Raw genomic sequence first — 16,557 nt, forward strand, 5'->3', positions numbered from 1 at the left:
CTGACTTCTTGTCAGAATTATTTTTTACTATTTTCTCCACTGATTGTTCAATATCACTATCAAATAAACTGAGATATATGATTAAATGCAGTTGCTGAGTACAGTTTAGTCACACAAATCACACTTTTTTATGCAAGCAGTGTCCTAAAGAGGTGTAACATTAACGGGCATTGTTTATCAAGAGCAGTGTTTGTGTTTGAGGGGCTATGATTGCTCTTCCATACAGTCACAGCAACACAAGGAGCGATAAACTCACTTTTATCATGATCGTAACGGTACCACAAAATATTGTGATAAAACCTTAAGTCCATCTCGGATCAAAAAGATCCTTTACACAGAAACAGGAGTCTTGCATTGTAAGCGTAAACTGAAATCTGGCTCTTGTAGAAAAGAGTTTTTAATCTCTACATTATAAAAAAAAAATCTTTGGTTATGGGGAAGGACCAACCCAGAACTGAGGGACAACGGCAAAGTTCATACCAAGATGATGAGTTAGCTTCAACAGAGATGGCAACCATACCGTTCAGGAAACCCCAGTGGTTTATGAGGACATGAGAAGCTTCTCAGGTTAGAAAATGTAATTTTACTCCATTTTATCTCCATTAGCCCCTTTTCAATACAACTAGGCATCACTTAAATTATTAACACCAGTGTTTCCCAACCCTGGTCCTCAAGGCACACTGCCCTGCATGCTTTAGAGGTTTCCCTGCTTTAATGTGCCTGATTCAACTGATTGCAGTTCAACAAACGCCTGTTAATCAGTCATCAATTGAAATCAGCTGGACTGAAGCAAGGAAATACCTAAAACATGCAGGGCAGTGTGCCTTGAGGACCACGACTGGGAAACACTGATTAACACCACCCTCCTGTTAAAACATGTTTTCCATGTGCCTGAGCCACATGAAGGCAGGGGTGTTTGACTTCAGCTGATTTCTGACAGTAATTTGACATTTGTTTCAACCACAACATATGTAACATTAGCCTGAATAAATGTTTTAGGGTCAAACAACATGATGTTAGAGAATTATGTAGAGACAAAAAGTCTAGACTGTCTTCAAAACAACATTTTGTGACATTATTGTAGCGCAGATCAATCCTCAAATAAAAACCAGAATGTGTTTTTAGAAAAAACAACGGACTTTTTGCTGCTTCCATTCACTATGTTTTACACAACGAAACATGGATTACTGCTGACATAAATGTAAGTGAACAACTGTAACAATCTCTCTGAATGCTGGCAGCTTTTTAGTTTTTCTCATAAGCGCTTCCAGCACTGTTGGGTTTCCATAAATTCCTTGGTAGAATTCTGATTCATTAAATCTCCTTCAAATAATAAATTAAAAATCATAACCACTTGCACCACTTTGGCTTGACTCAAGTCAAAGACTGCATCTCCTTTAGCTACAGAAACAAATCTAACAATTTTAGGCTGCAAACCTGAATACATTTGAAATGTAGAAGTGTAAATTGCATACGTATAATCCAACTTGGGGTCCTGCTGCACCAGTTGTGAAGCACCTTTGAAGCAAACTACCTAATCCAAACCACGGCACTGCAACACACCATTCACTGCATGCTACAAGAGCATGATGAAGGCAGTAGAACCAGCATGTCAGTAAGAATGTTAATGAAGGAAAGAAAGCAGGTTAAAGTGAGGAAACATTCGCTAAAGAAGTTCAGAGCAAAAAGAAAGATGTTGGAAAAGATGGTTGAAATGGAAAAAAGGCCAAAAGCTTATCTAGCTAGGTTTGGGATGTTAAAGTTTATACACAGGGTCTGGAAAAACAAGAGAATAAAAAAACCTGTCTGATGCTTCAACTGCTAGCTGCATGATGTGAGCGGTATATAGTCCAACCAACAAGCCCATGCTTTATACACAGATGCAACCGGGAAAGTAAAATATGATTGATAAGCTGGTTTATTTCATTAATTTGATTCCAAAAGTGAAACTCATTCATTATGCAAATAAATTAAAAGCAATTTTATTTAAAGTGTTTGTCTCTGGTAGTTTTGATGACCAAAGACATAAAAAACTTATTTTATGTAAAAATATTTAGTTTAACATAAAACCTATAAAAAGGATTTTAATATAGAAATGTGGATTTTGAAGATTAAATTCAAATTCTTTGAAAATCTGGATTTTTTTTCACCATGGTTCAAAGTGACGTCACCCTGCTCAAGGTGGCCATCTTGTTTTGTGTATTAATTTGGATTTTGAATTCAGTTTAAGAATAATATTGTACAGTATTTACACTCAATATTTAAATAAAGCCCCTTTCACAAAATACTTACTGAATTCGTCTGCCATCTCTCATCTTCCTCTCAACAACATCAGATGAGTTTTTCCTATCACTCAACTTTCCAATATTATGCATCTTTTGCGATGGCCTTTTCACGCCAACATGGCAACTCAAAGCATCGCTGACTGAGGAAACTTCATGCTGGACCTACAGGAACGTTGATTCAGTTCTTCTCCACTTTTCCTTTATTTCCAAACGAAATGTATTACTTTCCCCTGAAAAGACGACTTTGGGTCACCGAGTTACTGCCCAGTCGTTTGTCATCTTAGCCCAGGTAAGTTCTCTGCCTCAGGAATAATTTAACACAATAAAAGTTACAGTTCTTGCCCATCCTGGATACGTCTGTGTGTGGAGAAGCCCTTACTTCAGCTTCACAATCTATTAAAAAGGCGTTTTGAATAGTTTTTAGTCACTCCCTCTTATTTATATCACAATAAATGCCGCAATCATCTTGTAAATCTACTCTACGCTTTGCAGTTCAGACACTTTTTCCTTCAACTCAGCTTTCCATTAATATGCTTGGATTCATTGCGGTAGGAGCCAGTTTATATAGAAATGAACTTTTGTGGCTTGTCATCCTTGTTGAGAATGTCAGTGACTGCTAACAAATATTTTGCATATCCCTATGTAATATAAAAAGCAATCCACTGGGTTTCCTTAGAAACGTTCTAAACTACTTTCAATAATTCATTGAGCATACTGTACTGTCTGATACTGTTTTAGGATAAATTTGAATTGAAATTATTTTTTGTAAAGTGCCTTGAGATGACATTTATTGTGAATTGTAGCTATAGTAAAAACTGAATATTTAAATTTTCTGATAAGCTAATATTGTGGTCTCGTCTGACTAAATTACAATCATTTAAATTAACAAAAATAAACACTTGAAATATAAAAGTAAACAAGTTTCACTCCTTAAATTGAAGTAAGAGAAAGAAACCAACTCTTCAATGATATTCTAATTTACTGAGTGTAAAACTAAACGGGTGCACTTGCGCTGCCTGAGATTTAAAGTAATGATTTTGCAATTTTGAAGGATTCCCAAAGGTCTTTAATGCACATTGATCTCAGTAACACTTGTGCACCTTTGGGAGGTTTTTTGGCTTCAAGTTGGCACTGCTGGGGTGATACAAAGCAACGTCTGGAATGTTGATGAAGGATGACAAGCATGATGATGGAGGATGAGGCAAGAAAAATAAATCGGGCAACTATGCAACAACTTGGAGGTGGAGGAGGGAGGGGAGAGGTGGGAACTGGCACTGCGGCGGCCTACTGTACCATCTGGGCGTTGGCTGCCATGTTGGTGTCTTTCAGGGCATTGATGGCGCTCACTATACTGTTCTTACTGTTGTTGGTAGAAGGCTGGGACGAGAACGCAAACACTCAAAGTGAAACACAAAAGCTACACAAATACACACAGATGCATTTGAATTAAAACGCCTTTTTCGGGAAAGGGGGCTAATGTTTTTCCGAGCTCCAGGCTGTTGAGAGCTAACAGGATAAATGAGAGGGGTGAGTGCCACAGAATGGCCTCTAGATCATCCTTTTTACTGCCTCACTAACTCTCCATGCTTGTGCCACTTAACTACACACAGAAAACCCCAGGGGGAAAAAATATAGACAGGGAGGGCAGCAGGAGATGGGAGACTGCTCAGAAAGGAGGTTGACTGAAGCTGACTTAAGGTAAAAGAATAAAAGCTTTGGATCAAGAACTGGGAAAAACAAAGCAGAACTAGGAAATTGAAAAGCTTGTGGATGGGAGTACGAGAAATTTAGGTTCTAAACATGACGAAAGAGGAAAAACAGGAAATAAGTCAAATTTCAGGAGGAAATACAAAATCAGTGCTTCATAACTAAACTTTTGTAGATAGTTGTTTTTTGCATTTACAACAAAGTTTGACTGCAAAATAAAGTCAAAATTTCACTTTGATATTTCTCAAAGTGAAATCCATCAACCCAGTTAATGTAAGAAAGTGATTCTGATTGCTGAAATAAATCTAAGCTATTAAAATGAGCCTGGATATGAAGGCAAGTGCTTTAAACTTAGCACTCTGCATCCATGTTTAAGACTCTTATTTTGAAGGGAAAAAGGAAGTAGTTCCTGAACAGTTGGCTAAAGGTGCTCAGCTACAAAGGTATTGAAGAAGCCTTCACCTTTTTTTTTTTTGGATTGTTGGGCAACATGTTGGGAACCCTGGTCCAAATTATTTACAAGCACTGAAAGAATACCTGGCTAACTCTTAGCCGCTAACGATGCTAAAGTAGCTTCCATGTCAAACCTTCCAATCGCCAACGATTTAAAGGGCCATTACATGGATTTTAATGAGACCATGTAGAGATTTACATCATCTCTTGTTTAAAATCTAAAACATTCAGTCTGATAAACCCTGAGCTGGATAATTCAACAAAGAAAAAAAGATTCTATAAAACAGCTTGAGATTTATGAAACCAAAAACAAAACAAAAACCAAAAAAACAAAACCAAAATGCAAAAATGTTTAACTCTTAAGATGTTCCAAATGGCAAAATACTACAATATTAACAAGTCAAGCATAAACTGAACTATTCTATACTGAATAAATTCTTTAAAAAGGGAATGGGAGACTTCTGCACCTTTTTCTCAAAATCTTGCTCAAGTCTTGGCTTATTTTGCATTTAATCTCACTTTGTGAGCTGGTTGTATTGGTACAGTTCTACAAATCACAAATCAACAAGGCTGAAGTTGGCTTTTGATTTGGTCGTGTGGAAAATGGTTACAATTATTTTTTGGTTTCTGAATGAGCTCAACTTATTTCAAAATTTATAAAAGGTCTAACCTGGATTATCCTACATAAAAAAACCTTTAAAGCACAGTTTGAGATATATCATAACTTTACTTTGTTTTCAAAGTAAAGTTACTGATAAATAGATTCAGAAACATGTTAAAGCCAATCATGTCAAGTTACTTTGTTTTTGTTTGATTACAAAAATAATTGAGCTTTGATGGTTTGCTTTAAATCCGAACATTGGTTAATCTGTTCCAGTGCTGAATCAGTGCTTGTGCATGATTAGCAAGAGATCCTGCTTGGTTATTATCACCTTGCTAAAAACAACTTAGCCAGTAAATGTCTGATCTTATGTTGTATACCGAGTTTGAACACAGTAGAATAACAGTAGGTAGAACTGAGACAGAAAGGACACAGGAGACCAGACGGGCATTACGGACGAGCTCACCTTGGCAGAATCCGACTTCTTGTTGAGTAAACTTTTGCATGCTGTGAAAATACAGAGGATGGAAAAGGGAAGGGGAAAAAACAGTTAAAAAGTTTCATTTGAGAAGATAATATCCACTCAGTTTTTAGCTTCTGTTGAGATCTCGATCTCCAGTTTTTGTATCTACGAAACCCTATTAGGCCTCCCTTTGTGACCGAGTAAGGCTAGATGTTTCCAGAGAATAACATGCATTTAATGGACCTGTGGTGCAATTTTCCCTCAGCTTAACAGGTTGCTACACTCTGCAAATAACCCATTCACATCTTAATCCATTCACTGCTATCTGGGGGATAAAAGAGAAACCTGAGAGCAAAGTAAACTTCCTAAATCCATTTCCTGTCTGAGAGAAGACCCCTGCAGATCTAGGAGAGGCTGATGGTCAGACTCAAACCGCCGCCAGGACTCACTGTGACGAGTTAGGTTAATGTAAATCATTGATTTCCTTTAAAGGCTCCGACCAGTTTCCTCCATGTCTGCTTCCTTTTCACTTGTTTTGCTACCTACACACACAGTTTTCAAAACTCTTATCTTGTGTTTCTTACCTTCAAACAAGAAATGGGAGAAGGGAAGGGGAGGGTTCAAGGGAGGGTTGTAACAGATGGCTTAGAATTACACTACAAGAGAGATTAGAGATAAGGAGCATAGCATTTACAGCAGCAAACAGTTTCAAGTGACAACTCATGCTCCTCGATCTTGGCTGATAGGCTACTTTTCATCTTGAGATCTGGCCATGCAGCATCCAAAGAAGAAAAATGTGTGATGAAGAAAAGTTTTCATTCCACAACCGGGGACAGAAGAGCTGACTGATCATAACAAGACACGTTCCTTATTTAACAACATCTTGGATAAAAAAAAGAAAAAAAAGTCAACAGTTTTCCATCTGCAGTGCAAAGTAGTGTTGGTACTACTTTGCAGTGATCATTCACTTTTTAAACATTTGCCATGCTACAACAACAAACTTCAAAGTTTTTTATAACAACATTATGCTATACATAAACACAAAGTAGTGCATTTTAAAGTGAAAAGAAAAGGATTCATGGTTTCTTTTCCATAAGACCAGAATTATGGATTGTGCAACTGATAGCCTACGTTCACACAGCAGGTCTTTATGATTAATTATAGTTTCTGCAGAAATCCAGTTTTTTTTTTTGCATGGTCGCTCATATTATTAATTAAACCCAAATGGGACTTCTGTATGAACGGGTTACATCCCCAAAGCGAACTGCATGTGCAGAAGAAGAACGTTGACGTCACACAGCAGCGCAATAATAAATGGAGCCGTCAACAGATTGATTTTAAAGTTTATTCAGTAATGGAAGTTGATATCTGCACTTCAAACAAGACCAAAAATACTTAGTAAGATTTTGTTTTTGTACTGTACTTACTTCAGTATCTTCAGTAAGATTTTATTTAGGAATGTCAGAATACAGGAGAAAGATTTTTTTAAATGTGAAAATTAGATGGATACATTTTTTCCTTCGTTTTCACAATGATGCACCACTTTGTGTTTTGTCTGTTGGATAAAAACCATGAAGTTTGTAGCTGTAATTTGACAAAATGCGACTTTTACAAGGCACTCTGTGAAGGTGTAGTGCTGCCTTGTTCGTTTGCTTCCCAAGTATGGCCTCCCCTCCAAATTTTGAAGGATCACGAGTTACACAAGACAGCACAGATGAAGTCAAGATGACCGGCCACAGGAAGCCTTCACCACTCGAGCAAAGCGCCGAATAGTGAGCAGCAGCGGAGACAGCATTAGGAAGCATCAGAAGGAGGCATCTCCAGAGAACATTTTATAGGATTTCACCACACAGGACACCCACATGCAAAAGGTAGCAAAGCAAAACAACTTCAGAGACAATAGAGAGATGCTTAGAAGGTGCAGATATGCCAGTTTTTACATTTAATGTCGTTGTAGGGTAACATCATGAGCAAACTGCAAAGCCCCGCTTTGGCCAGACTTAAATAAGTGCGGGAAAGCGTTTACAGTCAAGAAGGCTTGGATTTTGCAGTAATGAGTGGCATAATACGGAGCCCCCTCAGTGATGTGGGGGATTTCTTTTTCTTTTGCGCTACCCCTCAAATTAAAAAAAAAGAAAAAGACTATTTTTGAGTTTTTTTCACAGGATGATATCACTATCTTACAGTTTTGGTTGTTTCTGTTAGTCTGAATGGGTAATAAAGAGCCATTTTCATGTGCAGTCCCATCTACACCGAAATATATTACAAGATCGATAAGAGTTAAAGATGACCTATTATGTTTCCTTGAACAGGTTAGCCTAGCTCTATGGGTTACAAAAACGTGTTCATCACATTGTTTTGCAGGAAATCATCCATAAATAATGAGATTTTATCCTGGTCTGTTCTGCCTTTATTGAGCTCCTTTCAGAATGAGACGTTTTAGAGCCTCTTGTCACTTTAAATACAAATAAACTGCTGCTGGCCACGCCCCCCAACTCAACATTTACACTTGCACATGAAAATGGCAGCAAACAGATAAGCAATTATGCAAATGTACATATTGGAAAAGCAGCAGTGGAGCCTCCTGTGCAACTAACAACAATGCAGCAAGTTTGTTTATGGATGGTAAGTCAACAACAAAGCACTTGTTTTTTCCAGCAGCCATTGTGCAGCACATACAGCGGTAAAGCCAGCTGACCAAATGTGCTGGAGCTCAGTTGGGGTTGCTAAGTAACAGTGGAATGCCTGTTGAATATGACTTAATTGGAGTTTGTTTTTAAATTTCTCATTTTTCAGACACCAAAAAATATTAACATATTGATACAAAAATGGCTGCGTGTTTTTTTAAGCGCTTGTTTTTAGAAGCAGCTGAGACCCAAATGGACGTATAAAAATGTGCAAAATGTGAATTTTGCATAAATGTACAAACATGTTTTGACTTAGAACCTTTATCGGTCTACATAGGTACAATTATAAATTGACATTTGTCATCAATGTCACTGTATACAAAATAGACCAATTTATTGCAACGAAATCAATACTTTTGCAAGGTAACGCAAAAATAAGTACATAAATAAATCACCCCTGCATACCCTACGGGGCTCCGCAACAAAAGAGGGCAAACAAAACCAAACATATTCAGATGATTTTAAAAGGAGAAGAGAAAAGGAGTCAAGTCTAGAGTGATGACGCCACACATGATATTAGCAAACTTACAACCAGGCACCTTGGTCCAGTGTCAGCGAGGAAGCCCGCATTGGAGGGCACCACAAACACCCCAAAAGCTCAGCTCAAACAATCACACATCCTAACAGAAAAACCTAACTTTCCGTTTACATACACACTGCAGAGCAAAGAAGATTCTCCCGTCAAAAGATGACAGAGGATCTACTTTGCTCTACACTGTCTTATTCTCATTAATATATCCACGGAGCCACCATTGGAATCGCCGACCTTTGCCATCTGTCTCCACTCAGGCAGAAGAAGAGGAGAGACCTATTTCGGCACTTTCAAGGGGTGAAGTTTTGCTCAAAAGTACCTAAACAGGCCTCAAGAGGGAGAGATGAGCCTTAAGACTGCTTCCTTTTCCAGAGGTTAATCCGGAAGGCTGAATAGTATCTAGAGTCTCCATCAAAGCCTCTCTCCCCTCAACACCTGCCCCTTCGTCCATTTCTCCAGAACCAGGTCTGACGATGGCAGCACGCCAACCCAGCTCTTGCCAACCCCCTGCAGTTCGGGGTTCCCGCCCCCAGAACACAAGCCCCTCCTCATCCTGCTTCCCAGCCTTCCCAGATCCAGCTGGTGAGGATCGCAGGGGTGTGAGGACTTAATCTAGTGAATGAAATGGTTGTGGTTGAGTGGTGGTGAAATGTGAACTCTGGAGTGCAAACTAAAGTAGGCTGATTACTGTTAACTGATGCTAATGTTCATGATAGGGTGAGGAAAATCTGATGTCTCTGCCATATAGAGCAAAAACAAATCAATGAAACCCTGAGTGAGCAAAACCTATGTGAGTATGCATGCAGAGTCATGTGCAAATGCTAATGATGAAGCTGGCAGATGCTGCATGCAGGAATATGGGGGATGGCAATGAGGGCCAACCTGCGCTATGGATCCCACCCCCCCAAAAAAGGCTGTGTGTGTAGAGAGGAAGTGGATGGGCGTGTCTCTGGGACGTACCTTCCTGAGCCAGTGAGGCCGTGGAGGAGGCGGCAGCAGCAGAGTTGGTATGCTGCCGGCCCACTATTGGACAAAAATGCTACAGTTGGGAGGAGCTATGCAAAATAGGCGGCTCTTTTCTCACTATTTCCAGTCTGGGTCCAGAAAACCTCAGCGGTGTGCTGGCTTCAGCCCAAATGGAGGAGCATCTCAGAGAGTTATCTCTAAAGGTTATTAAACTGATTAATTGCACAAATAAATTATATTTCAAGTTGTAATAATTATGGCTTGCATCTAAAGCTTGTCACAGTAAGCAATAAATCAATTAATCACATGATAACTTAAAAAGAGCTTGATAATTTCCATTCTGATTAATAATTTTTTAATGGAAATTTTGTTTAGAGAAGATAATGCATTTTATTTATGGTTTCAGTTGTGTGTGGTTTTTATTTCCATTTTACTTATTGTTCCAGTGTTAAGCGTCCTTCACACAATTAAAAGTGCATTTATCTTTGGTAAGGAGAAGTTATATTATTACGCCATTATCAATAAATCACTTGAAAATTGCCTCAAAACAACAATGTTATCGTTTACTGCAATAATTTCTGGTTATTTTGACAGGCCTAATTGCATCTAATAAAATCCAAAGTTCAGTTTTTCAGGAATTACAAATAAAAACAAGAAATATCAGCAGACTGAAATGTTTATCCATGTACTATGCACTATATGCATTGAATATTTTTACAGGATAACTAACAATAATTTCTGCATCAATGCAGTGAAGCACTGATGAGATCAGCATTTTTTTTATTAATGAATCTCAGATTGTTTCAGCTGCTTTGCTGGTTTCTGTGTTTTGTCTTCCTCTTGATAATATCCCATGGTTATTCAGACAAATTTTGTTTATTCACTGCTTGGGCAGTCCTCTCCATTTCTGGTTTAAAAATATTTTTTGTGTGTCTTAATCTAATTTACTGACTCACTGAATTTGGGATGGTTTTAATTTTCAATAACAATCCGTTTGAAATGTATCCTTGGTGTGCAAAATGCTTCAAGTTTTGCTTTTTAAACATAAATCAGCTTATCAATGACCTTCAACTTCACTGAGATGCAACTCAACACTTTATTGAAGCGGGATGAAGCAAATATGTGCACCCGCTGTGGACTCCTAGATCCAGGGCTGAAATCACTAACCATCGACTGACCAGTTAATTGAAAACTGAGAGCAGGGCCTCAGCAAAAACAAGTCACTCTTAGCAAAAAACAGAACAAAAAAACCAACACTGAATCTTAATTGTCACTCGTTTCTACCAACATGCTTCCCCAAAACATCAGAATCTTCTAAAAAATAAAAAAAATTTAAAAAAATCTGTTTTCCTTCTTTTAAACATGCAAACTCTCCATGGGCAGCAGAAGAGAGAGAGAGACGCACACAGACAGATAAACAGGGAGAAATACATTAACTTGGACAAAGACAGAACTTAAGACTCACATACAATCTGATACATGACGATCTAAAAAACATATCAGCTCTCAAAGATTTATCACGACTACTGTAACACACAGGAACATCACGTTTCAGATCAGTTTAACATTTTAAGCGTCCAAACTCTTCTGCACACACAAAAGCATATTGTTATTTTAAGGATGAGTGGGTGAGTGTGTGTGAGTGTGTGTGTGGTGGTGGGGGGGTTAAAAGAGGTGCAGAGGACTCTATCCACTCTCCTTCCTCCTCTCCCTCTGCATGTTCTGCGTGGGAGGCAGAGGGCGAAGGGCACACCCACCTGAGAAGTTTCTGGACACCAGCATGGTGGTGAGAATGGCTCCCTGGAGGAGAAGACGAAGGAGGAGAAGACGTGAGAAAGAGACAAGGAGAGAGAACAGAAGTTTTTGTTTGGTAGGATTTTTGCTTTTCCTTTAAACCATTTTAACTTCAGTTCAAATTGAACAAAAGGTTTATTATTCTGCAAATTTAGCAGAAGCAAAATATCCATACACTTTTATTTTGCCACACAAAAAACCCACAAACCAATAATTTTTTTTAATTTTATGTGATATGTGATAAGTACTACATAATTACCATGAAGAGGAAGGGATTTTTTTTCACTTTTTAATGCTAGTCTAAAAAAAAAGAGTGGCATGCATTTATATTCAACCAAATAAAGTCCAGTGCAACCAATTACCTTCACAAGAATCCACCTGAGTGCAATTAAAGATAAAGTTCTGTGAAGGCTTCAGAGGTTTGTTAGAGAAAACTGGAGCATAAACAGCCTCATGAAGACTGAGGCCAGGAATAAAATGGTGGAGAAGCTTAAAAGTCAGGTTATGTTGTGAAACGTAATGAGAGACAGATTACGGCTCAGTTTATAATCAGGAAATGCAAAAGGGTTTGACATGATCACAAAGTTTCCAATTCATACGCCAACTAAACAAAGACCGGACAAGAGCAGGAGTCAGGAGGCCTAATGAGGGGAGCTGCGTAGATAATCAGCTTAGAGAGGGGGAATCGGCTGACAGAATAACTGTTAGTTGTGCACTCCACAAATCTGAATGTTTTTGCCACAATCCATGTAGCGCAAGCAGCTAATATGTGCAAAAAGGGCATCTAGCTAGAGGAGACAGAAATTAGGATTTTGGCCCTACAAGCAAAACTGCATCGCGTAAGGATGAATTCACACCCGTTTGCCCGCTTTAATTGAACTCTAGTTTGTTTGTCTAGAAAGTTTGGTTTGTTTGGGGAAGTGTGAACGTGAAACCGAACTGATGTGGATCAAAAACACAAACTCTGGTTCACTTAAAAACCTCCGTTCAGTTGATTTGAAGTGAATTCAACGGTTCAGTTCCCTTGAAATGAACTGATGCAGTATGAATGCCAAGCGGAGGCCACTCCAAATGCAGGAATCAGACTACCACGCAGGGCATTCTGGGTAAATACAACCAAAACAGCCGCAAGAGTCTGGCGCCAACAGGAGAAATGGTTCGTTGTCTTTTACCAAAGAGAAAAGAGAAATCCTAAAACCTCTAAAATCTTCTCCATTTTTTGTTTACATTTTGTGCAGAAGGAAGTTGCACTCATATTTTCTTCAGAGGTTTTCGTGTCGTTTCCTTCAGTAGTTCTTGATGTTCTATTTGTAAAAACGCTTGAAAACTATACTTTTACTTTGGTTGTTTTATCACTTAAAATTCTACTGAAAAATATTGAAGTCTGTGGTTGTAAGGTGATAAAGAAAAGCATTGAAAGGGTGTGAAAACCTTTGCAAGGCACCGTTACAGTAAGTGCAGAGAGTCGTGTTACATCTTTATTTATGCAAAAGAATTTAAATGATGTGAAGAAACAGAACAGTTGCTGCTTGATTCCAATAGTTTGCATGAATGACCATGAATGCAAACTACAGCAACTATTACTAGACATCATTTAAAGCATTTCAGTGCTGCTCCCTAGAAAGGAATAAAGTATATAATATATAATATAAACATACAATTAGCAGGAAGTGAAATCCTAGCTCCTAGCTCTTATAGCTCTGTGTTTAGTTGTACAGTAGATCTAAATGTAAGGACTCCTGTTGAAAGCATGGAATAACAAAAGAAACATTAAAAGTTTTAAAAACATTATCAAGAAATTTATAACTAGGAATCAAAAGCTATAGAGTTTCTTTTTGCTGCCTTTTGCAGGAGAGCTTAGCTGCTCTCTTTGCTTTTAAACCATCCCGCTGTGTGTTTCACTGGAGGTCCACATGTTACATCAAGCTTTGTCTTCTTGAAACTCTGCTTGCTTTGGATTGTCATCAGGCAGAAATATGTCTGCATATTGAGTCATCTCCTGATATTGTGTATCCATTGTCGCTTATGGCAGAATTACGAAATATCAAGAACCACATCATCACATTCCCACTCTCGTACTTCTCTGGATAAGTCTAGGATTGTTCTACAGGGTGGGTCATAAGTTTCCATACATAGGAGAATGTAAAATGTATATTTCTTTTATATTTCAGATACCCAAGAAGATACATTTGACAAAAGAGCAAAGAATTGAAATTATACTGATGGCTGGATCGGGAAGCAGTCGCATGGTTGCACAAAACTTTAACAGAAAACATGGAACGAGCATCACACACGACACTATGGCGAAACTTATTTACAAGTTTCAGAAGACTGGAAATGCTGCAGATCAACCATGAAGTGGTCCAAGACTATTACACAGAGTCCCAAAAAAATAAAATCGGCTGTCCAATATAACATTTTTTATTTTTTCTATGTATGGAAACTTATGGCCCACCCTGTAGATTGAATGTAGCCTGATTCACATGGCAAGATTTAAAAATTGTTGGTTGACTTTCAAAACCTGAGAGGTCAATCATGATGATAAAAACAGAGACAACAGGTTTGGTCCTACAGTGTGTGTGTGGGGTACAGCCACAAGACAACACACCACATTCAGACGGGAAATCTCCAAAAGAAAAAAAAAAGAAAAAAAAAAACCCACTTGAGATCAGAGTAAACAAACATGGCCGACGAGGACGGAGCAATGGCGATGGTTTGTAGACTATTTCTAACAGAGAAAATAAAAATTACAAAAAGACGCCTCAGATGTCCACCGGACTTTCTGGTGCATCATCGCAGCAATTTTGTCTTTTGTATTTTGTATTTCCCTCCGTCTTTCTGTCAGGTCACTTCCTGATTGGCTACATGTTTTATTTAAAAGGTTGAGTGTTCGTTTGTCCTTTGGGATACCGGGCCAAGACAATCCAATATATTGGATATCCCCAATATTCCTGATATCATCTTTAGATGACAATAAGATAACAATAATCGATGCAACAGAAGGGGAAAATCCGGTTAAAAATCAGCAAAAATATCTTGTCATGTGAATGAGGCTTTATGTACAAAAACTACCCAACAGTATGATATTATAATTAGGACTGAAATAAAGTCGAACTGTGATTGGATCTGACTATATGACTGGACTTTATTTAAGTAAAGCAGAGAAATTTGAATTCAACTTTAGCCAAACTAAATCCTTTATAACTTGGCACAAACTTGAGATTAGCAATGAACTGGAGATTTAATAAGTTGCACTGAGTGAAATTAAGTTTAATGAGAGGAAATCCTTATGGCAGGCAGGGAAACCATTTTTAAATCCTGTCAGAAGATTCGCTACATTGGTTGTAAAGTGTACAAAGAAAAATCCCAGAAGATTTCTACCTTGAGTTTTCGGCGAGCGTTGAATTTACGCAGACATTCAACAGTTTCCTGTCTGTGCATCATGGACGCCACTGTAGAACGGTGCTGTAAGAGAGCAAAGCAATAAGATGTGATTGATTGTTAAAGCCAAAACATGATTGGCTTTAACATGTTTCTGAATCTATATATCAGTAAATATAATTTAAAGCAGTCTGTGTGACTGGGTGATATGTGGGGAGCTTGATCACTTACGCAGACCCATGGGTGTTTCAGGGCTTGTTCAGCAGTAATTCTCTTGGCTGGATTGATGGTCAGCATCTGGTTGATCAAGTTCTTCGCTTCTGGAGTGACAGTGTCCCACTCTGGAGACGGGAACTGTGGACATTTTGAACATAAATGAAGACATGGGAGGAAGAACAGAGCTGAAATCTATATTTCCTCATTAAAGAGACCTACTGGAGATTTTCTGCAGATTTCTGACCATAAAAAAACAAACATCTGAGGACCACTTTAAGATTTATTATAAAGTTTGTAAAAGCCATTGTTATATTGCAAGTGCAGAAGGATGAACTCTACAAAACGCTGCAGTGTGACTTGATTAAACAGCAACTAGAAGACACACCTTCCCATTCTTCTGCTTACACACAAACACACACCTCTGCAATGCGTCAGGAAAGCCCTGATAGGATCAATAGCTTTGGACCAGATCTCGATTGGACGCTATTAAACATTCAAAAAGTGCTTAGCCAAACCTCTGCACTGCACCCACTGCAAATACACACCAACACACACGCACGGAGAGAAACAAAGAGCACTTACGTCGTACGCTCCAGCTTTGATCTGCTGATAGAGTTTGTGTTGATCTTCATCCCAGAAAGGAGGATATCCAACTAACAAGATATACAGAATAACACCTGGCGGAGGAAGAGGCGGGAGGAAAGATCATGTTAGAAAACTGGATGAAGTGGTCGACAATAAGAAGCATTCAGCAACAGGTGGTTCGCTCCACAACAGGATACAACAGAAAACACAGAGGAAAACGTAACTTATTTCAGCAAGTTCATTCAAAAAGCAACATTATGTTACATACTGTAGATTCATTGTATGAGTGATATTTTTCAATAATTTATTTCTGATTGTTTTTATCTTATGGCCCACAAAACCATGAGCCGAAAAAAGAAAGGTGGCTGATTAAAGAGTGCTCTATTCATTCATAATAATGGAAAGTTGTGTGGAAGGAAAAACTGTGGTATAAAAGCCTGCACAAGCTTCAAGCGCCGCCACACATGGACACATCTAGGACTGAGTCTACATCTATGTGAATTCCTTCCTGAACAAGGGATAACAGCATAAACGTGTTGCCCATTTTTCACAGAAACTACATTTATATTTTCATTTGCTGTGAGCCATAATCATCAAAATTAACAGAAATGCTTCTTGATGATACTTTAATTTCTTGACACAGATCTGTAATCCTAAGACTAACAAAAATAAAGCTGTTATATCAGAATAAAGAGACCACACCACAAAGAAAAATTATCAAACATAGTAAGACTAAGAGACATGGCTCAAAAATAAAATCTCTGATTTTATTTATACTAGATACATTTTTATTCATCCTAAAAAAGAAAATTACAAATGACAGGAAATATTTTCAAAAAGGCTTTTATTTCAGTCATCCCTTCTATGAGTTGTTAGGGCCTGACTAT

At 38.2% G+C, this 16,557-nt stretch overlaps 1 protein-coding gene across 21 annotated transcripts in view; it reads right to left on the reverse strand.

Moving 5' to 3' along the window:
• LOC116727229 (calcium/calmodulin-dependent protein kinase type II subunit gamma) overlaps nt 1-16,557 on the reverse strand; it is a 59,858-nt gene that overhangs the window by 14,521 nt on the left and 28,780 nt on the right. For 10 of the 21 annotated variants that reach the window (XM_032574517.1, XM_032574516.1, XM_032574514.1 and 7 more), the window contains exons 9-15: nt 15,668-15,762; nt 15,101-15,223; nt 14,870-14,953; nt 11,452-11,494; nt 9,689-9,751; nt 5,513-5,553; nt 3,579-3,662 (exon numbers count right to left, since the gene is read on the reverse strand). In XM_032574517.1, the coding sequence (XP_032430408.1) occupies nt 3,579-3,662; nt 5,513-5,553; nt 9,689-9,751; nt 11,452-11,494; nt 14,870-14,953; nt 15,101-15,223; nt 15,668-15,762 (533 nt within the window). The remainder of the gene's footprint in view (nt 1-3,578; nt 3,663-5,512; nt 5,554-9,688; nt 9,752-11,451; nt 11,495-14,869; nt 14,954-15,100; nt 15,224-15,667; nt 15,763-16,557) is intronic. The other 11 variants (XM_032574521.1, XM_032574520.1, XM_032574529.1 and 8 more) reach the window with 3 other exon arrangements.

The sequence above is a fragment of the Xiphophorus hellerii genome, chromosome 10 (assembly GCF_003331165.1).
Source record: "Xiphophorus hellerii strain 12219 chromosome 10, Xiphophorus_hellerii-4.1, whole genome shotgun sequence".
Classification (NCBI taxonomy): Eukaryota; Metazoa; Chordata; class Actinopteri; order Cyprinodontiformes; family Poeciliidae; genus Xiphophorus; species Xiphophorus hellerii.